General features: G+C 49.1%; 8 protein-coding genes across 8 annotated transcripts; 5 read left to right on the top strand and 3 right to left on the bottom strand.

Moving 5' to 3' along the window:
- Positions 1-78: 78 nt before the first annotated feature.
- Positions 79-2,219, bottom strand: F5B22DRAFT_651612 (pyridine nucleotide-disulfide oxidoreductase-domain-containing protein; the record flags this gene model as incomplete). Its single annotated transcript, XM_047979495.1, has 2 exons — positions 79-95; positions 152-2,219. The coding sequence occupies 2 exons, from the start codon at positions 2,217-2,219 to the stop codon at positions 79-81; spliced, it is 2,085 nt and encodes a 694-aa protein (XP_047825785.1).
- Positions 2,220-2,807: 588 nt separating this feature from the next.
- F5B22DRAFT_627367 (ribosome biogenesis protein Nop53/GLTSCR2) lies at positions 2,808-4,689 on the bottom strand. Its single transcript, XM_047976320.1, has 3 exons — positions 4,369-4,689; positions 3,132-4,312; positions 2,808-3,082 (listed from the first exon to the last, which is right to left on the bottom strand). The coding sequence occupies exons 1-2, from the start codon at positions 4,518-4,520 to the stop codon at positions 3,151-3,153; spliced, it is 1,314 nt and encodes a 437-aa protein (XP_047825784.1). The 5' UTR covers positions 4,521-4,689; the 3' UTR covers positions 2,808-3,082; positions 3,132-3,150.
- A 595-nt stretch (positions 4,690-5,284) lies between these two features.
- Positions 5,285-6,236, top strand: F5B22DRAFT_639838 (ras family-domain-containing protein; the record flags this gene model as incomplete). The annotated part of the gene is made up of 6 exons (XM_047977774.1): positions 5,285-5,337; positions 5,396-5,421; positions 5,500-5,588; positions 5,654-5,783; positions 5,843-6,121; positions 6,181-6,236. The coding sequence occupies 6 exons, from the start codon at positions 5,285-5,287 to the stop codon at positions 6,234-6,236; spliced, it is 633 nt and encodes a 210-aa protein (XP_047825783.1).
- Positions 6,237-6,643: 407 nt separating this feature from the next.
- F5B22DRAFT_639837 (ribose 5-phosphate isomerase A) lies at positions 6,644-7,501 on the bottom strand (the record flags this gene model as incomplete). The annotated part of the gene is made up of 2 exons (XM_047977773.1): positions 6,644-7,198; positions 7,232-7,501. The coding sequence occupies 2 exons, from the start codon at positions 7,499-7,501 to the stop codon at positions 6,644-6,646; spliced, it is 825 nt and encodes a 274-aa protein (XP_047825782.1).
- Positions 7,502-8,815: 1,314 nt separating this feature from the next.
- Positions 8,816-14,202, top strand: F5B22DRAFT_518820 (sulfite reductase). Its single transcript, XM_047972608.1, has 3 exons — positions 8,816-9,257; positions 9,398-9,546; positions 9,610-14,202. Exons 1-3 carry the CDS (start codon positions 9,164-9,166, stop codon positions 14,005-14,007), a joined length of 4,641 nt encoding a protein of 1,546 aa, XP_047825781.1. The 5' UTR covers positions 8,816-9,163; the 3' UTR covers positions 14,008-14,202.
- Positions 14,203-15,759: 1,557 nt separating this feature from the next.
- F5B22DRAFT_518933 (uncharacterized protein) lies at positions 15,760-16,856 on the top strand. The gene is made up of 3 exons (XM_047972609.1): positions 15,760-15,865; positions 15,998-16,392; positions 16,454-16,856. Exons 2-3 carry the CDS (start codon positions 16,028-16,030, stop codon positions 16,626-16,628), a joined length of 540 nt encoding a protein of 179 aa, XP_047825780.1. The 5' UTR covers positions 15,760-15,865; positions 15,998-16,027; the 3' UTR covers positions 16,629-16,856.
- An 838-nt stretch (positions 16,857-17,694) lies between these two features.
- On the top strand, positions 17,695-18,945 carry F5B22DRAFT_651607 (Alpha/Beta hydrolase protein; the record flags this gene model as incomplete). Its single annotated transcript, XM_047979494.1, has 1 exon — positions 17,695-18,945. The coding sequence occupies one exon, from the start codon at positions 17,695-17,697 to the stop codon at positions 18,943-18,945; it is 1,251 nt and encodes a 416-aa protein (XP_047825779.1).
- Positions 18,946-21,650: 2,705 nt separating this feature from the next.
- F5B22DRAFT_651606 (14-3-3 protein) lies at positions 21,651-22,917 on the top strand (the record flags this gene model as incomplete). The annotated part of the gene is made up of 5 exons (XM_047979493.1): positions 21,651-21,662; positions 21,857-21,864; positions 21,978-22,331; positions 22,408-22,495; positions 22,564-22,917. 5 exons carry the CDS (start codon positions 21,651-21,653, stop codon positions 22,915-22,917), a joined length of 816 nt encoding a protein of 271 aa, XP_047825778.1.
- Positions 22,918-23,052: the final 135 nt, after the last annotated feature.

The following is a 23,052-nucleotide window of genomic DNA, read 5'->3' as shown; positions in this document are numbered from 1 at the left end:
GCATTAGAAAATGCGACCCCTCGAAACTACGCCCATTTCGCTAACATTTGAAATATTGAGGACTAAGACTCAATTGTTTTAGAAGCTCACAAGGTCTGACATAAGGAAGTTAGCAGTATTACCCAGATTTAGAGGGGCGACACACACATACCTCTTCCAAAGAGACCTCTCTTTAACCAATCCATCATCATTAGGAATTTGGTTCTAAGACCCACACTCTGAGCAAAATATGCGCTCCTCCACGCGTAAACAGCCCATATACCTCCAGTGATGCCCCATCCACCACCGAGATCAAAAACGGCCGAGTTTCCAATGTATGCCAAGCTGCCAAGGTGGTGATACTCGAAAGCTTTGTAACAGGCATCATCTACATCACCGTCTTTGATTTCATTTCGAGTTAGGCCAGGAGCACAATGCGCTAGCTTGTTGAATTTACGCCCAAGATAGATACCCTGTTGGTTGGCGCGTTGGGCAGTAGCGGGAAGTGAAGTTAGCTTGCTATCGATTTGTTTCAATAGTTCTCTAAGCTCGCCAAAATCAAGTGTGCCGGACTGGTCCTTATCGAATGCTTCGAAGAGTTTGTCAAGACGCTTGAGATGCGATACTGCTTGTGGGAATTTGCGCTTGACAGCGTTAGCTACATTGCGCCATTCGCTAAAGGTGAGTTCAAGCGTCTCTGGATCCTTGCCATGCTTAAAAGCCAGCCCACGGAGAAAAGAGATGATGTTGTCCGCGCTATTATTTTGTACCGTTGCACAGTCACCTATGGCGTATACATCTCCAAGGGGTGTGCCGTTCAGTCGAAGATGAGTATCTGTCTCGAGAGCATGCCGGTTGTTTTGTGTAGGCCCGAGCTTTGCTGCGATGCGCTGGCAAAGTTCTGCTTGTGAGACACCGGTAGACCAGAGACAGAAACCCATCGGTAACTCTTTCGTGACATCTGAGCCGTCATCAGCCTTCTGCGTGAAGATTATTTTCTCAGGTCTCACTTCTTTAACTCGGGAGTTTGTGAGGACATCAATTTGGTCTCGAACGAAGCGCTCCTCGGCATATTTTGACAGCGCTTCGTCGTATGTATTGAGAATGTGTGAGCGACTTTGAATAATATGTACTGAAATCTCGTTTCGTAACAGCCGGGGGAAATTTCTAGTTAAGTCCTCATTCAAGAGGTCGAAAAGCTCAGCAGCAAATTCAACACCCGTAGGACCACCCCCGCTAACCACAAACGAAAGCAGGCGCCGGCGTTCGCTGTCCTCTGTCGTAGGGAGACAAGCTAGCTCTACGTTTCTCATAACCTGGTTTCGAATTTTTCGAGCATCGTTGATGTCCTTCAAAAAGTGGCAGTTCTCTAGGCCTTTGACGCCATGGGTGTTAGAACTAGACCCTACACCAATGACAAGCTTGTCATAAGGAACATAAAACCGGACCTCCCTGCCCTGTGAGTCAATCTGTGAAACCTCCACAAGTTTATGTGAGAATTCGACATCTTCAGCTACACCCCGAAGATAATGACCGCGGATTCGAGACAGTATCCTTCGTATGGGTTCGACTAGGCTTCTAAATTCCAATGTGCCAACAGTGGCACTAGGCAGCATGGGCGTGAACAAGAAGTAATTCTTTGGGCTGATGACAGTGACATGATAATCGTCTGGGTTAAGTTGCTTTAGTAGGGCGACACTGCCCCAGCCGCTGCCAAGGATGACCAGTCGTGGTTTTTGTTGCTTGTCCTTAGCATTGTCATTCTCGTCATCATCGTCGAGGAGGGCTTCAATAATGGGTAGATTTTTCGGACCCCCGCGCGGCGGGTCTAGGGCGACTTCGGAGACATGGCAATCACCGAAGCTCACAGACTCTTTGTAAGTAGTTGAGTCGTACAAGAAGAAGGCGATGAAAAGTACTGTGACAAACCCGACGCCTGTGCCGAGGATCGCGGCGCTGCGGTATGCGAAGTTGAGTAAGACGGATCGCCGCTGGGGAAGAGGTCGGCCAGACAGTGCGCGAGTGTACTGATTCGGTACGGATAGTACTTGGCTTCGTGTGGATTTGAGCTGGCGAGTGTATGGTGAAGGGCGCAACAAGCTGCCGAAATGGCGAGTGTGCGCAAAAGAGAGATTGGTATTGGGACACGCTCTTGACGAGGTGGATGCGTAACCAAAGGCACTGCGACAATGTGTTCTCGCGACCTGGAACAGCTGGCGCGCAACAGGCTGCGATGGCATAATTGCTCTTGGTCTTACGCTTGCTCTCACTTCCGCTTTCAACTTCTCTCTGCGACTTGAATTGCGAAACGAGTGACAGCGATTAAATTGCCCTCACATTGGAAAAGTACCGTCGAGGAATCACGGATGCGCAACCATTCCGAGGACCAGAAAAGTAGAAATGACGGATTTGTTGTGGGCTGGTCTTTCTTGAGGGATGAGGGGAGGGACGAGGGATGGGATGCGGGATGAGTAAGTGCGAAGGATGACATCACTATTTTATTTTCCAATTCGCGACTTCGCGCTTCGCGAGCGAAGTCAAGTGGTTATTAAGTTGTTAGCTATTCCCACTACACCTTAGACTGAGTTGGTTGCTTAAGGTGCGTAGGCGGGATTCTTCTTGACCTCCACTTAAGAATTCCAAGCTTACCTAGTTATTAAAAGTACCTACATGTACTTGAGCACATAATGTACTTCCTTGAGATTGTAGTAGTAAGAGATACTAGGTACCTCAGGTATGTTGTTGTACCTAGATGGTCAGCATTATCGGTCCCTGAATTTATGGCAGCACCATCCCATCCCTATAAGTAAGTATTCACTTACTACCTACCTACATACCTAGATACATAGGTAGGTATGGATAGGGAGCAAGACAGCAGCATTCATCCTTCCCGTTATATAATTATAGTTGGAGATGATAAGCGTTGTATCGCATTTTACACTTTCCGAGTCTTCCGTATATATATTTTTACGAGCTCGCCCCAAAGCAATTTCTTAGGGTAGCGTGTTTCGTGTTCATGCTTTGCCTCGGCCATTTCAGCAGATTGCAATCTTGCAATTGATTCGCACTGGCTTCTTATATAAGCACATGATATTCGAACAGGTACTATGTCCTATGTATATGGGTATAATCATGCCTAATTTTGTCTCAGGAAACCCCTCAATTACCTGGCTAAACATGGAAGTCTTTATAAGACCACTTCTCGGTGATCTTTGTCTTGGCTTGCTTCTTGAAAGGTATTCTCCTTCGGCTCTCCATCTTCCCCCTAACAAGCAGGCTCCGATACCGATCTTTGAGCAGATTGCCTTCCGGCTTCAGCAACCGCAACGAATCCTGTAATTCGTCAGGCAATACCAGCTCTAGATCCTTCTCTGGCAGCTTCAATTTCCCAAGCTGTTTCCGCCGCAATACTTCGTCATTGCTCGCCATACTGCTATCACTTGCTTCTTCAGCCTGAGCAAGTGCCAGTGCTTGGTCACGTTCCGCTACCTCCTGCGCAATCTGCTTGATCCGTTCTAATTGCTCTTTGCGGAGCTTAGTCTTAGCTTCATGCTTAAGCCGCCGCTCTTCATCTTTGCGTCTCTGAATCCTGTTCCTGTCGGCCTTCGTTTTGCGCTTCTGTTTCTTGACTGTTTGGCGCAGCTCTTCGCCCTCACTTTGAAATCCCTCCCACTCTGAGTCTTCCTCCCATTCAGAGAGCTCTGCTCGAGCTTCTGCGGCTTCGGCTTCAGCTGCTGATCGAGCAGCCGCCTCGGCTTTGATCTTGCCCGCTTCCTCTGCAGCTAGTCGCTTTCTCTCTGCCTCGACCGCTTTGTTACACTCCTCTGTATATCGGGCCTCGTAATCTTCAAACCTTGGGTTATAACTGTGACCGCCTGCAGGTTTTGGGACTGCAGGTGTTGCTTTGCCGCTCGCAAGGAGTGATATGGACTTTTGTGCAAAAGACTTTGGAGCCTTCTTTTTGTCATCGCGTTTATCCTGCAAAGTATCTAATCTTCCGGGCTCAGGCGCGACAGCCCAAGGATCGTACGAAGCATCAGAGATCTCTACCGTTGACTCGTGATGTCCATCAGCGACTTTGCGCAAACGTGAAAGTTCCTTGACCGTAACATATTCGCGTCTCGTGCGTTTAGCGGGTATAAGCCCATCTGTTGTCTTGTCGCCGGGCCGTTTTCGCATGGGAACAGCTGGGACAGCGGAGTTGCGTGCGGCAATAATCTCATCTGCCTTTAATGTTTTTGAGGTGTGCTGAGGAAACCTTTTGGGTATGGATGCATCGCCGACCGTATCGAGGGTGAAGAGTTCATCAGAAGGACGTTCGGCTACGACACCTCTGTATTTTACCTTGTTAGTCCAATTTTTGCCTCATATAGGAGTACCAATACCCACCCTCTAATGATCTCTTCATTCAATTCATCAAGACCTTTAGTAACGTCCGTGATGTCGACATTTTTTCTCCAAGCCTTTTTGCCTTTCCTTGAAGGTTGGCTATATGTTGCAGGCGCTTCTGTCGAAGCGGTCCGTGGATGTAAGGCCGGCATTGTAAAGAGAAGTGAGTACCTTGAAGCAGAAAAGAAGGGAAACCAGGTGTCGTCGCCAGGAACCAAGAGTGAGGCTGATTCCTTGACCAGTTGGTTAGTATAGAGACGAGGATGTGGGGGTTGCGGAAACGGTCGGTCGTCCCAAAAATTTCAAACAGGAACAAGGCTTCGATAAGAGATGGACCGGGTAGTGCCTCTAAGGGTCTGTCTTATCGAGCGCCAATCCGGCTGGCCCCACAGCCTAAGCCTCAACTGCTAGACCCAGAATGGGGCAAACCAGTGCCAGGGCAGCCCCGGGGATGCCCAGCAGTTAGCACCCAGCAGGCCGGAGTTAGGTGGCAGCAGCGGTTGGTATAGGTACCTCCTAGGTAGGTAGGTACCGTCATCAGATGCATGGGCGATACCTACCACTGACCAGTATAGTCCACCTCCTTTTAGACAGCAAGAAGAAGTTCCTTCGTCGCTGGCTTCACTCGGTCATTCTTATGAGCCCCTGTCCTACTTCTTCAGGTACTCGACTCGTTTCTCGTCGGATGTTATACCTTTACAGATAGAATTACCTAAGCCACGGTACTACTGACGTCTTTGAGCAGTCGACGACTAGACCTATCTATCCCCCTTTCCAACGCCGCACCCACCTATTGTTCTGCCTAGCAATCAATACACCGCACAGCTACCAAAGCGAACCTGATCTCGAAACTGTATCTCGGATTCAACTAAAAAAAAAAAACCGAGCTTCTAAGTGTGCAAAGAAACTTGTCAAGATGGCCCAAGCTGGCGGAGCAGGCGGCTACAATAACCCGCTGAAGAAATTCAAGTAGGCGCGCATTGGTCTAATCGTGACGCAACATTTGGTTAACTCTCTCTCCTCTTAGACTGGTATTTCTTGGGGAACAAAGCGGTACGTGCTCTGGACCGACCAGCGCTGCGCCGGCATGACAACGAGATACATAATTTCAGAGGCTAATTTAGAGGCCAGTGGGGAAGACGTCACTTATAACACGCTTCATGTACGACTCCTTCGATAATATGTACCAAGCCACGATCGGCATCGATTTCCTTTCGAAGGCAAGTTGGGATAGACACAGGGCTGTCAAGGCGAGGCTTGTGAGACTGACCATTGTCTTGGGTAGACCATGTACCTCGAAGACAGAACTGTGCGCCTACAGTTATGGGATACTGCTGGGCAGGAGAGATTTAGGAGTTTGATCCCTTCCTACATTCGCGATTCCAGCGTTGCTGTAGTGGTCTACGATATTTCGAGTAAGCCTACACCCTGTCTTTTCATGGCAATTCTGGTCAATGCTAATAAAATACGATAGATGCGAAGTCCTTCCAAAACACTAAAAAATGGATAGACGATGTGCGGGCGGAACGCGGTAACGATGTCATAATCGTACTTGTAGGCAACAAGACCGATTTGAACGACAAGCGCGAAGTCACCACGCAACAAGGCGAGGAGGAAGCCAAGAAGAACAATTTGATGTTCGTCGAGACAAGCGCAAAGTTAGGACACAATGTGAAGAATCTTTTCAGAAGGATAGCGCAAGCCCTACCTGGCATGGAGGGGACAGATGCTGCGGCTCAGGCTTCTTCACAAAGTACGTGGTAACCCTACGCCACGATGCGTGGAATCGACATACGCTAACAAGATTTATAGTGATTGACGTCAAGACCAATACACAGACTCCGCAGCAAGATGGATGCTCATGCTAGTACTCAAATACCAAAGTTCAATTCTTTCATTTAGTGCAGAAGGGCGGCCCGGTCAGATAGGGTCTCAAAATATCGTACAGAACATAGCGTACTGTTTAATGAACATGCTGTATATTCCGAGGTGAGGCTGCGATTCTACGTAGCATACGCAAAGAGCAGAATTAGGTGGCTAAAGATGGTGACTACATAATACGGTCCTTTTAGTACATGATAATATTTTGCTTTTATGGCGAGCACACTTCTAGTTGATTAGGTAGACGACGGATTAGGCTTGTCTATAGATAGATTCTTGGTGGGGTGATAGCCAGTTGTCAATGTCCGTCGAGTTTCTAAGATTCTATCACAAGATCGCTGTTTTCAATTCCCTTAGTCCTAAATGTCTAAATGCGCGTTCCAGTAGTAGGGATTCACTCCTGAGTCTCAAATCCCCCATCCGTCTTACCGAAATAGATCTTGACGGGCTTGACGCCTTCTACATCTGAACCAGCCGCGGTGGCCTGTGGACCGGTCAGGCCCGAGAAAATGCCTACCTCCAAAACACCCAATATGCCACGGATCTTGGCCGTCAATGCATTAGGGGTCCAGAGGCCCTTTGCCGGGTCGATGAGCTCCGCCTGACTATTCAGCAGCAGCGTGGGAAAGGGTGCATCAATTATGTAGTTGTGATTATCAGTGAGTAGGTATGTAGTCGTCGTGGGGGCAAAGCGAATGACCGGGTCTTTGCTCCCTAGCTCAATGAGCTCTTGGCGCACAAGCTCGGCAGCTATGGGCGACACCTCGACAGGGACATAGGCCCATTTGCTGAGCAGCCGGTCGGCCTTCTTGCGAGTGTCGGCGACACAGATGAATTTCTTGGACAGCCGAGACACCACCTTCTCCTGGAACAGACATGCGCCGCCGCCCTTGATGCAATTCAGCTCGGCGTCGACCTCGTCAGCGCCATCGAAGTAGATGTCGAGGTGCTGCTTACTCGTGCCGAGGCCTGCAAAGCCCACCTCATTCAGCAACTCTGGTACTTGAAGCACTGTCAACCCAGCATCCCGAATCAGCTTCGTCGAGCCTGCGCCCGTCGGCACGAACTTCATGTGGGCCGACACCTCGGGCCCCAGGGCCGCGATGGTCTCCACGACGTAGGCTATCGTGCTCCCGCTCCCAATTCCCACATATTTGAAGCTCGGAGAAAAGTTGTCCTTCACGGCCTGCTGACACGCCGCGCGCTTCGCGGCCTCAATGAGGTTTACGTCTCCCTGCTCCTTTGCTGCCATTGTGTGTTGGGAGGCCAGTCGATTGTAAGAAAAAGGGTTGGGATAATGAGATTGGTGAGACTGTTGTGGGAGGACAACGGTTAATCGTTGATTCGCCGAGGGTACGCCGTCGACAGACCTAAATGCCGCAAGGGGCCTCAGAGTTGTCGGAGAAACTATCGTAAAAGCTCGTGCGGCTGGCTTCACGGGGACTAGCTGGCGAGACAGCCGCATACAGGGTGAATGGCAGGGTTGGTGCTGCGGGCTTTGACAAGGCTATCGTATAGTCATTATTAAAAGCGCGTCTTTTCTTAGTTGGCCTTGGTCGTTGATAAAATTATATTCGCGATATCTGGTAGGCAATGAGGTATATGAGGTTACACCCCTGACCCTTATTACTTGATATCGCGGGGCTCCCACGTACATGTGACGTCTGTCTTTTACCTTAGGTACCTACAGTACCTACACACCTCTTCGTTTTCTCTGTCCTTAGTAAGTGTCTCTTACAGACCTGACCGTCAGCAAGCGGGCACGAGTTGACTGAAAGCTCACCCCATCACTTAACCAAAAAAAAAAAAAAAAAGACCAAACTAGGTGCCTGTAGATTGATTAGCTAACAGTCCCTGCCATCGCAGTCTGCCTCTCTTGATCTACATAGGTACTTAAGTAGGTAGATACGCAATACACGACTGAAATTCAGGGTTTTTTATACATGTATATTAAGTCGCATATGTAAAACATACACGCCTAGCTCCTCACTAAATTGATACGCAGTTTTGTGTTAGAAACCACAGTTAGCCGATGTTGCTCTCTTTGTCGCCCGCTCTTCTTTGTGGGATTTATTCCATCCTTAGATATGTACATGCACCTATAATATAAATATAAATATAGTGACATGTTTGTTAGGTAATTCTGCTTTCTGGCATCCTCTCTCTTAATACAGGTGCCAATATGTATTCTTCGGCGCTCCAGTCGTCCCAAGCGCATCGGAACCCGTGGCGGCTATCGGGAGGGGAGGAAGGAGGGGCAAAGGCCTATGATTTTGCCCCAAACCCCTCCATTCTCCATTCTCTATTCAATACAGTCGACATGATCCTGGCTCGCCTGGGCCTGCCTACATGCCTCACTTATTATCCCGTCTTTAACCCGAGTCATGGTTAGCATACAATGTCTCAGTACCATCGTACGTACGCAATAAGACTGGGCCGGTGCGTCTGTAATCCTAGCACCATCTGCCCGGCTCTCGGTTACCCTGGATATTGTCAAGCGGCTCTGATGCAATCCCTTTGACCCCTCCGACTCCCGGCCCCTGTCATTCGTCTGGCTCATCTGGGGCAAAGTAGACAGGCCATCGGGAGGCTCAATGACAAAGCCGTCGCGCTGATTGGTGTGTGTCACGATTTTTGACGATGGCGTGATCGTGGTCCAGCCTTGAGAATAGTCCAAATCTATATGTTTAGTCCTGTATCCCGCAAGATTTCAGGCGCTATTGCGAGACTAGATGCCACAGCGGGGCCTTAGCAACGGCCCCGACTCGGGATTTGGCTCAGATGTCGCCATCGTCCAGCGCCGTAGATGTCCACATGGTTAAAAAAAATATTAGAGATTCTTAGCGGGTAGTAACTGACCCGCGATTTTTCTCATTAATCGTTGTTGGGGAGTCTTTTTTATGCTGTCTTCAAAATGTCCTTTCTCTTTGGCAGGGCGGATTCATCTACTGCTGCCAGTAACAAGATGGCAGCCAACGATATCCAGATTCGCACGCCTGAAGAGGCTGGTAAGTTGTCTAACAATTGTTTCTTACATCTTGCCATCATGGTGTACATAGGCAAAGATGAAAATTCACCAGTGTTCTACATAGAACAATGTAAATATGCCATGCGGTAGGACCTTGCTAACCGAGCATTTCCATCTTAGTGGCCCGAATCGCATACCTAGCCAGCGATGTTATTGTCTCTGTACAACCAGCGCAGGGGCAAGGCTCTGCCTACTCTTCTCATCTGAACAGATACGCCGCCAGAAAAGACCCTGGTTTGGTTTCCAGAACCGAAGGCGCAGTTCCCGAAGTATGTTTCCGGTTGCGTAGACATAATAATCCATCTAAACCAACAGAGGCTGACGGGGAACAGATACAATCCGTCCGATATAACAATGATCCCCTCCTTTCCGTCTTCGCTCCCGCTCGCTCAGGTCGTCTTACCTCTGTGACTACCACTTCCAATATTCTTCTTCCATCAATTGCCCATCTCTACAAGTTGGCCAACTATCCTGTGGTTCTCCACGTTTCGCTTGTACCAAGCCAGCTTCCAGATTACTCCGCCATTACTGCTATTAGGAACTCAGGATGGACTTTTCTCCAGTCAGAATCCCTCCAGGAGGCTCAAGACATGGCAATTACCGCACATGCTCTCGCTGTTCGATCTGGCAAGGGTGTCATACATTTCTTTGACTCAAACTCTTCCAATCTTGATAAGCCTATTTCCGCCGAGGACTCGAGTTTCGTGGGCCAGATACTTAACCTTGACGATGTTCGTCGATACCAGTCCAGCTCGGTAGCGACCTCGGGTATCTATGCAGACGACGGGCGTGTTGCCGTGGCCTCGTTACGACCCGAAACACAAGCTACGCCCGGTACCAACAACTTGATCGAATCTGCCATCTTAGGGGCCGCCTCTAAAGTAACATCCGCCGAAGTATCTGAGAAATCTAGCCAGCAAAGTGAATCAGTTGCGTCGCCAAGTGTCTCAGAGGCGACTACAATTGAGCCGTCTGCACCGCAGGTCACATCCGAAGACATATATAAATATGTAGTATCAATCTGGACGCAGCTCAAGGACGCGACCGGTAGGGAATACCATGCTTTCGAATGGTCCGGACCATCTACCGCGGAAAAGGCCATCTTTGTTTTTGGTTCCGATGCTGGGTTGTTCGCAGAGGCTCTTGATAGTGCGAAACCGACCGACGTGTATGCAAAGGCGGGAATGATCACAGCACGCTTATATAGGCCGTGGCTGGGTGCTAAGCTCCTTGACATCATCCCCAAATCAGTGCAGCGGCTCGCTGTTCTCGAGCAAGTTTCTAGGAAGACTACAAAATGGGGCCCGTTGCTTATCGATGTCCTGACGTCGGTTAAGAGTAGCCCTGGGGGCGGTGTAAGCACCATTATTGGGCATCAATTGGGCCACGTAGCTCGTGAAACTATTGGCCAGGCGCTCAAAGGAGTCTTCCAAAACTTGAGCCTGGACACACCACTACAGAATCTCGAGATAGGGAAAACAGAACAAGATGAGGATAGCCGAACAGTTGTTTTGGAGCAACCGAAGCTAGAGACTGCTTACACCAAAATCCTTGATCAACTCTTTGGCGAGAGAGTTTTCGTAGCAAATGCTCTCCAGTCGAAGAATGCAGGCGTCTCTTCTGTAATAGCTGCGAGTCCTGAGTTCGGCTTTGGCTCATTGCTTGCCCGAAAGGAGCATCGTCAACGATTCGTCAAGGAAGTTAAGACAGCGGCTAGCACAGGCTCCTTCACTACGGAATCCCCTATTAACTGGCTGGCGAAATGGGCAGCAAGTGCCGAAGACGCGCAGAAAGCAGGTGAAATTGCTGATGGCGTTATTGCGCGCCTTGAGACTGACGGGTCTCCGGCTGCCCGCAACCTGCTTTCTCGCAAGAGTCTGTTTAGAAAAGAATCATTATGGCTTATTGGATCTGATGCATGGTCGTACGATCTTGGTAACTCTGGTGTTCATCATGTTTTGGCCTCTGGAGAAAATGTCAACATGCTGATTATTGACTCAACTCCCTATTCAGAACGTGCTGCCGCAGACGCGGAGAGACGGAAGAAAGATATTGGTCTGTATGCTATGAACTTCGGAAATGCCTATGTCGCGTCTACTGCAGTATATGGGTCTTATACCCAGGTCCTGCAGGCTATGCTCGAAGCCGATCAGTTTGACGGTCCTTCGATCGTGCTAGCTTATTTGCCCTACTTCGGCGAGCACGATTCCCCTCTAACGGTCTTGCAGGAGACCAAGAAGGCTGTAGATTTGGGCTACTGGCCTCTTTACAGGTGGAATCCTAGTAATGAAGCAAAGGGGGAGCCTAATTTTGCCCTGGATTCGGAGCGTATAAAAGACGAGCTCAAGAAATTTTTGGCACGTGATAACCAGCTCACGCAGCTAATGCGACGAGAGCCAACCTTCGCAGCCAGTCTAGCTCAAGACTTTGGAACAGAAGTCCGAGCGCAACAGAAGCGCAAAGCCAAAGATGCGTACAACCAGTTGTTAGAAGGTCTATTCGGGGCGCCTTTAACTATCTTATTTGCTTCGGACAACGGAAACGCACAGTCGTTGGCTAAGCGACTAGGAACCAGAGGCCGTGCCAGGGGGCTAAAGACAACGGTGATGGCGATGGAAGATTATCCTGTCGAAGATCTACCCACAGAAGAGAACATCATTTTCGTCACCTCAACTGCCGGGCAAGGTGAATTCCCACAGAATGGTAAGCCTCTATGGGATGCGATCAAGGATAGTACCGATCTTGATCTCGCCTCCGTCAACTACTCGGTATTTGGCCTTGGCGATAAGCACTACTGGCCTCGCAAAGAGGACAGGGTCTACTACAACAAGCCTGCCAAAGATCTTGATAGGTTATTGGCCACGTTCAGCGGCAAGAGGTTGGCAGATGTTGGCCTTGGCGATGACCAAGATCCTGACGGATATCAAACCGGCTATGCCGACTGGGAACCAAAGATTTGGCAGGCATTGGGCGTTGCCAATGTTGAAGGGCTTCCAGAAGAGCCGCCGCCGATCACCAACGAAGATATCAAGTTGGCCTCCAATTACCTGCGAGGATCTATCGTTGAAGGTCTAAACGATCCAACGACTGGCGCTATATCTGCGTCGGATCAGCAACTGACCAAATTCCACGGTACTTATATGCAAGATGACCGTGACGTTCGTGATGAGCGGAAAGCGCAAGGACTAGAGCCCGCATATTCATTCATGATACGATGCAGGCTCCCTGGCGGCGTGTCAACCCCACAGCAATGGATCCAGATGGACGACATTAGCACAAGTCTTGGCAATGAAACCATGAAGCTCACCACAAGACAAACCTTCCAGTTCCACGGTGTGGTCAAGGGGAAACTCAAGCCCGCTATGCAAGCCATCAACAGAGCACTCATGACTACTATTGCCGCCTGCGGTGATGTCAACCGAAATGTCATGTGCAGTTCTTTACCCACCCAATCTCAATACCATAAAGAAGTTTGGGCTTGTTCTAAGAAAATCAGTGACCATCTTCTTCCTGCTACCACTGCCTACCATGAGATATGGCTCACGGACGATGATAACAAGAAGACGCAAATTGCGGGCGATGCAGTCCAAGACTTCGAACCCTTGTACGGGCCAACCTACCTACCCCGAAAGTTTAAGATCACTATTGCGATCCCCCCTCACAATGACACCGACGTATACGCCCACGATGTTGGCTTAATTGCGATCAAAGGAGACGATGGTCACCTCATTGGCTTTAACGTCCTTGCCGGCGGTGGCATGGGCGCTACACACAACAATAAGAAGACTTACCCTCAGACAGGGCGCATGATGGGCTATGTCAAGGCTGAAGAAGTCCACATCGCCTGTGAAAAGATCATGCTTGTTCAGAGAGACCACGGAGACCGTAAAAATCGCAAACATGCCCGTCTAAAGTATACAATTGATGATCTCGGCGTCGACGTTTTCCGTTCCAAAGTTGAGGCCATGTGGGGCAAGTCCTTTGAGCCAGAACGGTCGTTTCACTTCAAGAGCAATATTGATACATTTGGCTGGCAGAGGGACGAGAATGGCTTGAATCATTTTACTTTTTTCATTGAGAATGGCCGGATTGAGGATACTGCAGAGTTCCAAATGAAGACCGGTCTGCGTGAAATCGCCAAGGTACACAAAGGGGAGTTTAGATTAACTGGAAACCAACATCTCATTCTTTCCAATGTCGCTGACGACGACTTGCCGGGTATGAAGGAGCTGCTCAAGAAATACAAGCTTGATAACGTTCAGTTCTCAGGCTTGCGTCTTAGCTCTTCTGCTTGCGTTGCGTTCCCAACCTGTGGCTTAGCTATGGCGGAAAGTGAACGCTATCTCCCTGTTCTCATCAGTAAATTGGAGGACTGCCTTGAAGAGAATGGCTTGAAGCAGGACTCTATCGTCATGCGCATGACGGGTTGTCCGAACGGTTGTGCTCGCCCCTGGTTAGCTGAGGTTGCTTTCGTCGGTAAAGCATATGGCGCTTATAACATGTACCTGGGTGGTGGCTACCATGGCCAACGTCTCAACAAGCTCTATCGATCGAGTATCAAGGAGGACGAGATCCTTGCCATCATGAAGCCTCTGCTCAAGCGATACGCAACCGAGCGTGAGGACGGTGAGCACTTTGGTGACTTCTGTATCCGCGCGGGCGTCATTGTAGCAACAAAGGAGGGCCGAGACTTCCATGATAATGTAAGCTACACGCTGCCCAACTTGTGAGATAATTGACTGACACCTTGTAGGTTGCCGAAGAGGAATCAGACGAAGAATAAATCAGCGACATCATATTAGTCCATGAGGCAAAGAGCCTATGTCCTTTCTGCGTACTTGGTTTCAAGTTTATAGGCGTATGGGGTATTTAGATCCGGGAATGGTAGGGACGCAGCATATGATATTGTATGCTCAACCATGTTAGTTATGACGTTAAAAATATTGAATACGTAAAGTTATATTGTTACCCTGCGTCGTCCTTGTTAAGCTTGTTATGTTAGCTGCCGACTATCACGAAATATCGATGAAACACATATATACATTGGGCAAATGCTGTTCGTTGTCTAGTTCAAACGACATGCCGTTGTATCCGGTAGAAGCTGATGCCGTGTGCATCTTCAGCGTTGACACATTGACCAACAGTTTAAACCCGCCCATACTTCCTCGTGCCCGTCTCGAAGCGACGAGCTCTGCAAACAGTTGGACGACCACATGCAGTTGAGTCCAAAATTGACGCCTGATGCTTTGGCACTGTGCTGTGCAAAAATACAACGGTGGCGCCTAGCGAGGTAATATGCTACACCGTTGAATAGGCATGCGTTATTCAAGCGGTGCTGAGGATGAATTAGACGTTGTATTATGATCATATACGCTCGGAACATTAGACAGTGAGTCTATGTGTCCGTATATCTGTTTGTTAATACTTGTAAATGCACACAGCATGTCAACATGAGGTTTGTTGCCTTTGATCATGCCGATACTAGTATATTGAGTATATGTTGTGATAGGAGTCATTTGGTCTCGCATTGCCATAATCTTATTAAGATAGATTAAGTGATGGATTAATGTATTGTATGGGGTTTGATGCGTGGTTTCATTGATCAAGCTTGACGCACCGATTTATTCTTGTGCGCCATCCCGGCAATGATGGCCAGTCTTCTAGCTTGAATTATTCCCCCGAATACTCCGTAGTCATGGTCCGGCCGTAGGCTGCTCCCTGGTGTAACCGTTTGAAGGGGAACCGACTTGGTGCAATTTGATCTTTCTTATGCTATGACGAACATTCAAATAGGAGCAAAAATGTTTTCCGGCGCAAAATGATAAGGGAGTGCAAAGGTTGAGTTAGCTACATGCAGTGGTAATACCACCACAACTAGATCATGGCGAAGCATCCACGAGGTTTAGCACTGCCTGCAAGAATTATCTTCAGTGTTTAATTTGTTATTCAAAGGTGTGTGGTTCGTACTTACGTGGAGGTTTCACATCACAATATCTAGGTAGATCCTTGGGGTATTACCCACCAAGTCCACCGCGCGGTGCCTTGCATCCTTTATCTACCAAAGCCGGAAATACTAGCTGTAATTAGAGAGAGACGGATTGACTAGCAAGTTACGCCGATGCTGCAATGTTACCTTACATCACATCACGTACTTATTGCCAAAGGTTCATCTTGGCCCCTAGCATTCCATGTCATTGTCTCAGACTTGCCGGGGCAGAACACTGGGTCCTGACGAGCTGGCGGAGCCCTGGGTACTGCCTGGGTCTGCCTGGGTCCGCCTGGGTTACTGGCCTCTGCTGGCCCTCTGCTGTCTCAAAGATAGATGTGGCACCCCTACTCATATAGGCGAGTAATTCGGCTGATCGCTTGGAGATCTGCAACGCGGTTGGTTTGTATGCAGTGGTGGATTGTGGTGGGCAAGGTGGGCAAACGATCCGTAGCGGCTCAATGCAAACCACTGCTTCTTGGCAAGGAGCATCAACAAACTTATGATATCAGTTTCCTGGGCTGCTGTGTGAGCTTTAATTTTTTTTTGTGGCAATTTCAGAGCCTGAGGTGTTGTTGCACTGTCTGAGCCCAATTCGAATCGTATGTAGCCCCTTGCTCCTGCTTTATTGTTTTATTGCGACTCGCTTTCCGCTCTACAACACCCACTCCCAATTCCACCACTCCGCCTTGAATTCTCTAGAGATAAAAACCTGACGACAAACCATCGTGTAGGCATTTTTTGGGTGCTGCTCTACTCCCACGATGTATGCGTTTTCAATCTTTGTCAGCCTCGCGGCTGCGGTATCGGCTTCCAAACCTCTACACTATACGGTCCCCAGTAACTTCAAGGCCGCTGTTGCCAGCAATTGCACCCTACCTGCAGAATTCCTGGTGACAAATTTCACCACCTACGCAGACAAGACGAACGAGACTCTGAGCGCCGTATCCTTTTATTTTAGCGATCCGGATACAAAGATCGAGACTATCTGCCAGCGAAACTCTTCCTCGACACCAAGCGGTCCTAGCAAGAACATTTACGGATGTGGCAATGCCAATGTAGCCTTCATCTATCAGACAACGGGAGTTGCTGGTCTGACACTTACCGAAAGGGCATGTCCTGGGGGGAGGTGAGTTCATCATTTATTGAACAATGCTGTCGGGGCATTCTATTAATTATGCATTGTACAGCGGCCTACAATTCGAAGCATCGGGCTTGATCACGCCTGATCTGGACTGTACGGATACTTCTACCGGCACGACCTGCCACTCTCAAAAGACGTCCATCCAAGGTGATTTCGACAGTTTTCAGCCCATTCCACCTGGGGCACTCTTACGAAGACGTCGGTTGACGAGGAGCGGCTGAACCGATGGCTTTCGTGGAGGATCGTGATTGAATATGGGCTATGCGCAAAGTAGCAATCGCCCAATTAGGATGCCTCCAAGCGCACCTCTGTATCGTCGGTGGTGTAGCGTTATTCGAGGTGCTGTAATGTCTACACACGTACTCCTAAATAGTTCAATAGACTTAATGTAGTAAAGCAAATAGCTTCAAGAACCCGTTTTGGATGACGGTTTACCTCTTTTACCTTTTGCGTCTTTGGCCTTTCTTCCAAGGTCGGGGATATCGAATAGCTATCGGCGGTACCTAAGATCTACTTAGGTGCCTTACTTAAGTAGGTACTGTTATTTGTACATATGTAGGTAGGCTACTAGTTAAGATCGTGGCGCTAGTACACTCCCACATTAGGTAATCCCCTTACAGCACTGCGTCATACACATATTCTTCCTAAATTACCTAGGCGAGAGGTACTGTACTGTACTCTTAGGTACCTAGGCGAGGCGGTGTAAAATAAAACTGTCGCTCTCAAATTACGGTTTGCACCTATTGAAGTGACAGTTTTTTCTTCCACCGCCTCGCCTAGGTAAGTAAGTAAGTGGTGCTGCAGCCGGCATTCTACCAGCCGCAACACAGTACCTACGAAGTATGTAGACTGATTGGGTATGTACAGTATATACCTGTACAGTACCTACCATTGTACACAGTACTCCGTGCCTACTGTACTTTTCCTTGCTTTTCAAGGTCACACGACCTGCTGCACCAAACCTATGTAGGTACTTGCTTAAGTACATATGTATGTAGTATATCCAGCCCTTCGTGAAGGTCGTCATTGGCGACGCCTCGTCACCAGGCCAAGCTGTACCTACCTTTTACCTACCTGTATTTGATGATGAGGACCCTCGAATTGTTTATTCAGCTGCACCTACCTAGGAAGCCTCTTTGTCTGGCTCCTTGTTGCTGACCTTTTCCTGTCAGTAGATACCACTCATCGGCAAATCTCATCATGGTCGCTGTGACCGTAGTGGCGCCCTGTTGCACCTAAATACCACCACCCTTGATATTCATAACAACAAATATTGCTTCTCCTGAGATGTCATTCATCGTAGTTCACCTACTATACCTCTTTGCCATCTGCGCTGCCACTTTCGCCTATGCAGCGCCTACATCGGACCAAGACCTAGCTTTCCAGGACAAGAGGGCGAATGCTTTGAGCGGTATCTCTAACAACCTCTTCACGTCGCTGGAGCGGCTATCTCGTCTCGTAGATATAGCCTACTGCGTGGGGACTACGGGGATTCGTCAGCCTTTCTCTTGTATTTCTCGATGCAAGGACTTCCCGTCGCTCGAGCTTGTGACGACTTGGAACACAGGTGTGTTGCTTGGGGATAGCTGTGGCTATGTTGCCATCGATCACGGGACGTCGCCACCCATAGCCAAATCCCATTCTGTGCCACAAGAGACAGGTCAGTCTAGCAAGTCAACCAATGGTGCCATTGTCGTTGCATTTCGAGGCACGTACAGCATAACGAACGCCGTGGTCGACCTGAGCACCATTCCCCAGAGTTACGTACCCTACCCGCCTGACGGTGGTAATGATGCATATAGTCCCCCATTGACAGAAGCAGAACATGCATGCACTAACTGTACCGTGCACATGGGATTTCTGCTATCCTGGCAGCTTGCTAGACGGACTGTTTTGCCAGAATTATTGCGTCTTCATGATCAATATCCCAAATATCCTATTCACGTGGTCGGCCATAGTCTCGGTGGTGCAGTGGGCGCGCTAGCGGCATTGGAGATGAAAGTCATCCAAGGATGGGATAATGTCATCATAACGACCTTTGGTGAGCCGCGGGTTGGGAATGTGGGGTTTGTCAAGTATCTAGACGCAGCCTTCCAGCTTGATGATGAGGGCAACGACCCTGAGCAGCGCCTCTACCGACGAATTACTCATATTGATGATCCGGTTCCGTTGCTTCCCCTTTCCGAGTGGGGATACAGGTCTCACGCTGGCGAATTCTTCATCTCCAAGTCCGAACTGTCGCCTACACCATTGGATATCCGCCCATGCGTCGGAGACTATGATACAAACTGTATAGCGGGTTCAGACGGAGAGCAGACTGAGTCAGTCGGCGAGTTGAATGACAATGCGCAGCCATCTCACGATGGAGATGTCCTATCGAGTGGGATATGGCGTCTGCCTGTGCGCTTTAAGCTCTGGGAATTACTCTTTGCTCATCGCGATTACTTCTGGAGGTTAGGCCTCTGCATTCCCGGCGGGGATCCGATCGACTGGTGGAGGGACAGGCACTCCCTTTTGACAACAAATAATGAACCCTAATCCTTTGTATCAACTAAATAATGTAGTTATGTATGAGCATGTGCTCTTGAAGGAGTTTGGTGTTCTGAAAGGCATAAGACACATAATTCTTAAGAGGAGACAGACAGACCGAGCGCCATTAGCTTTGATTAATAATTTGGGCAGATTGAAATGAATACCTTCAAAGTTAAGGAAGTTATCGGTGAAGAAATATAATGGCTTAACCAGCCCTTGACACAAGTTATGGTGCTCACTGACCGTTGCACCACCTTTCTCTTGATATTTGTTTCGACTAGTATTTTGCGCTGCTAGACGTTCGCATTCTTAACTCCGATTTAATCATAGGCATCGCCAAGACCGGCCCTTTCTACACTACAGTACACCGTTTTGTCCATCAGCTCCCGAAAAGAGAAGCGGGCCATTTGGAGGTACTAGAAGCGTCGCCAGCGTGACGCACTTTTATTTTCCAAGAGAGGAGTTCGTTGTCAGCTGATAGGACAAGCTGCCAGCACGGACATCGTCAGGCGTAAGACTGTCCTCGCGGCGAGACGCTGAGAAATAATGAATCGGTGGGGCACCATTCTTGAAGGCCCTTAACTAACGAATGGTAGGCACCCTAACAGTACCTAGGTGTCCTTTGTGATATGAGAAGAGAGCTCGAGAGGCTGGCCATGCTGGTAGAGAGAAGTCGGTGTAGTGTTGGCTGGCTGATGACCCCCTTTTAAGTATCCAGCCAAGCTGTGTTCTATCTAGTACGTATCTCCATCGTCTGCTGGATGCTGCTTTGTATGTACCAAAGGGGAGTAGGACAACTACAAACTCGACACGGGATCTTGGTGCATCCTACTGGTAGTGCATCCTACTGGTAGTGCATCCTACTGGTAGTGCATCCTACTGGTAGTGCATCCTACTGGTAGTGCACCTACACTGCCTCGACTGCATTGTACTTACTGTACATAGTAGATACTGGCTATCGTACACTAACCTAGACCCTTCCACGGAATGAAGCAGGGGTCCGCTTTCCAAACGGATGATGGTGGGGATAGAGCCACGAACGAATTAGTGATGGAAGTCTAGAGAAGCTCACAGGAAGGGCAAAATTGGCCTCCGTCAAGCCCAGCACCGCCTTTTCAATGTAATAAATAGATAGGATACATTACACAAGCACCAGGTACACGGGCACATCCGCGCACTTTTATGTACATGCCCGCGCACAGAGATACCTATAATGGACTCTGCTGCATAGTAAGTCCTCTCTTAGCATTATATTACCTACCTACTTAGACGTTCTGTACCCAAGGATAACGCTTCAGCTGTAAAGTACAATAAAGACGGATGGACAACATAATCTGGGACCTACAATGTCCATGTGAGTAATATACAATTAATGTCCTACTAGTCTAATACTTATCTGTTCCCTTAGAAAGCTGGTGATTTAATTTGTTTATTTGTTTATTGTTTATTATTTTGATGGGGTTTCTCAAGCTGCCCCATCTCTTGGGTCAAATGCGTTGTTCAATAAGAGGGCTAGAAGTCTACCTGGGACCTAGCCTTGCTGTGCTTTGGGGGCGGATTTGGGATGAGGGACAGCCCACTTGGCGTGGGTTGAGAAATGAGGGGCAACCCTTTTTTTTTTTTTTTTTTGGAGCCCAACTCTGAGTACCTCGAGTACTGTCTGAGTGAGGAGGGAGGGCCATGCAGTCAGTATGGGCCAGCATTTTGTTGACCAATATTGGGATACCATGTATGGAAAGAAGCCTGCCTGAATTGGTATCTGGACCCAAGGAGCAAGATGTTCAGTGGATTAATGCAATTGAATTAGTTGTGGGTTAACGGAGAGCTGCCTTGTGAGGTACAGTGGGTTTTGCCCGCCTTTGGGCCCCCAAGAGTCAAGACATCCCATCTGCCGTACATGGCATGTACCATGGTGTGCCACGAGACTGGATGCCTGGCTGCATGGTACCTCCCCTCGTGTAGGATCTGTGTGCATGTGCAGGTACCTTTGTCCCTTTGCTCTCCGAACGACTTTGGCCATCAAGTGACCAATGAATGACGTCTTGCAATGTACTGTCACCACCAGAGCAACATGGCACACTACCTACCAGGTACCTAACTACATGCATAGGTACCTTTTCAGCAGCACCCTTTGTAGTGTTAGAGGGTGCTGAAACTCACAGAGGGAGGGGAAAAAGGATACTAACTAAGTGCATATACATACCTAGTAGGTAGGTATGTAGAGATGTGTGCCTTGGATTAGGTAGGTATATACGCACTCTTCTGTCTACATTAGGCACGTTAGGTATGTATTACCTACCTAGGTAGCTATGTACGATAGGTATGTAGCTCACCTACCGAATACACTTCATGTAGCCACAGGAGGTACCTGTGTGCCCTGCGTGCCTGCCTATCTACCTGCACACACGTCGCTGACGCACGAGCCAAGCTCGGCGGTGGTCGCTGGCCGCTGGCTGGAGCGCGGGCGGGCCTGGCTTGGGGACCGGCCTACTTTCTCCTCCCGCACCCAAACCTCGTTCATTTTGAGCCTTCAGAGTCAACCTGATCTCTTGTAAACAACCACTCCTGTACTTCATCATACCTCCTGCTCCTCCCAATCAATACCACCACCATCGACCAGCCACATTCACATCTGCTTCATCTTAGTCTTCTTTCCGCCGCCCTTCAGTCTCCCCTCCAGAACCATCATCGTTTTCCCACATTAACCCAATATGACCACTGAGGTGAGTTAGCCCCCCTTTCTATTCAGCCTGCCCGCCGCTTTCCATCTTTCGATCGCCTTTGCTTTTGGCTTTCCGCTCGGCCTGCCACTCCACGCCTTCGTGCATCCAATCTTGCATACAAGTATCCGAGAATAGGCGTCGCTATCTGCCATCAATCACTCATACTATTGCTAACATTACGTTTTATTATGTAGCGTGAGAGGTATGTTTCCTGGCTCCAGGCACCCTGCGACCAAGCTGCTTCCCACCCCAGTTCAGCCTCCAGCCTTCAGCCGCCCCATGACCTTCATTGTTCTAACAAGGATATTTCTGCAGCAAGACTTTCCTCGCTCGCCTTTGCGAGCAGGCTGAGCGCTACGATGAGATGGTAACCTACATGAAAGAGGTTGCCAAGCTCGGCGGTGAGCTCAGCGTCGATGAGCGCAACCTCCTGTCCGTCGCCTACAAGAACGTTGTTGGTACCCGTCGTGCCTCATGGCGCATCATTTCCTCAATCGAGCAGAAGGAGGAATCAAAGGGCTCCGATAAGCACGTTGCCACCATCCGCGAATATCGGAACAAAATTGAGACCGAGCTTGAGAAAGTTTGTCAAGATGTTCTGGATGTTTTGGACGACAGCTTGATTCCCAACGCTGCATCTGGCGAGTCTAAAGTCTTTTATCACAAGATGTCAGTGCTTCCATACCTGTCCAGCTGCCTATTTGTAACCAGGGACCATCGCTGATACAGCTTTTCTGCTCTATAGGAAGGGTGATTACCACCGTTATCTCGCTGAATTCGCGTCTGGGGAAAAGCGCAAGGTTGCCGCTACCGCTGCCCATGAGGCATACAAGGTGAATTCCCTCCTGAATATATTCATTCAAACTGCACCTCGATTGGGATTGTTAACCATTATCTTTAGAGCGCAACCGATGTTGCCCAGACTGAGCTCACCCCTACACATCCTATCCGCCTTGGTCTAGCGCTGAACTTTTCCGTCTTCTACTACGAGATTCTCAACTCCCCGGATCGGGCTTGCCACCTCGCTAAGCAAGCCTTTGATGACGCTATTGCCGAGCTTGATTCGCTGTCTGAGGAATCATACCGCGACAGCACTCTCATTATGCAGCTCCTGCGAGACAACCTAACTTTGTGGACATCATCAGATAGCGCCGAGGGTGAGGCTGCCCCTGCTCAGGAGGCCCCGAAGGAGGACAAGCCTGCTGAGGAGGCTGAGAAGCCCAAAGAGGAGGCTGCTCCTGCCCCTGAGTCCTAAAAGGTTCTCATCTGATTCATCCTTGTCTCAGCTGTAATTGCATGCGTCAAGGGCCTCACTGGTGGCTTGAGTCTCGTCGATACCCAGCTGGCGAAGGATTCGCGGCATTTTGGTCAGGAGAAATGGTCGGGCGTT

This window comes from Xylaria bambusicola (genome assembly GCF_022495145.1).
Source record: "Xylaria bambusicola strain CBS 139988 unplaced genomic scaffold F5B22scaffold_71, whole genome shotgun sequence".
In the NCBI taxonomy this organism is placed as follows: Eukaryota; Fungi; Ascomycota; class Sordariomycetes; order Xylariales; family Xylariaceae; genus Xylaria; species Xylaria bambusicola.
Note: the sequence above shows the minus strand (reverse complement) of the source record. Positions and strands in the feature narration are given on the sequence as shown.

Excerpts from the sequence above, each read along its gene's own strand:
- F5B22DRAFT_627367 (XM_047976320.1), bottom strand. The coding sequence starts at position 4,520 with ATGCCGGCCTTACATCCACGGACCGCTTCGACAGAAGCGCCTGCAACA. Across the intron at positions 4,313-4,368 it reads AATGAAGAGATCATTAGAGG|AGGTGTCGTAGCCGAACGTC; the intron begins GTGGGTATTGGT and ends GGTAAAATACAG.
- F5B22DRAFT_518820 (XM_047972608.1), top strand. The coding sequence starts at position 9,164 with ATGTCCTTTCTCTTTGGCAGGGCGGATTCATCTACTGCTGCCAGTAAC. Across the intron at positions 9,258-9,397 it reads TCGCACGCCTGAAGAGGCTG|TGGCCCGAATCGCATACCTA; the intron begins GTAAGTTGTCTA and ends TTTCCATCTTAG. Across the intron at positions 9,547-9,609 it reads CCGAAGGCGCAGTTCCCGAA|ATACAATCCGTCCGATATAA; the intron begins GTATGTTTCCGG and ends GACGGGGAACAG.
- F5B22DRAFT_518933 (XM_047972609.1), top strand. The coding sequence starts at position 16,028 with ATGTATGCGTTTTCAATCTTTGTCAGCCTCGCGGCTGCGGTATCGGCT. Across the intron at positions 16,393-16,453 it reads AGGGCATGTCCTGGGGGGAG|CGGCCTACAATTCGAAGCAT; the intron begins GTGAGTTCATCA and ends TGCATTGTACAG.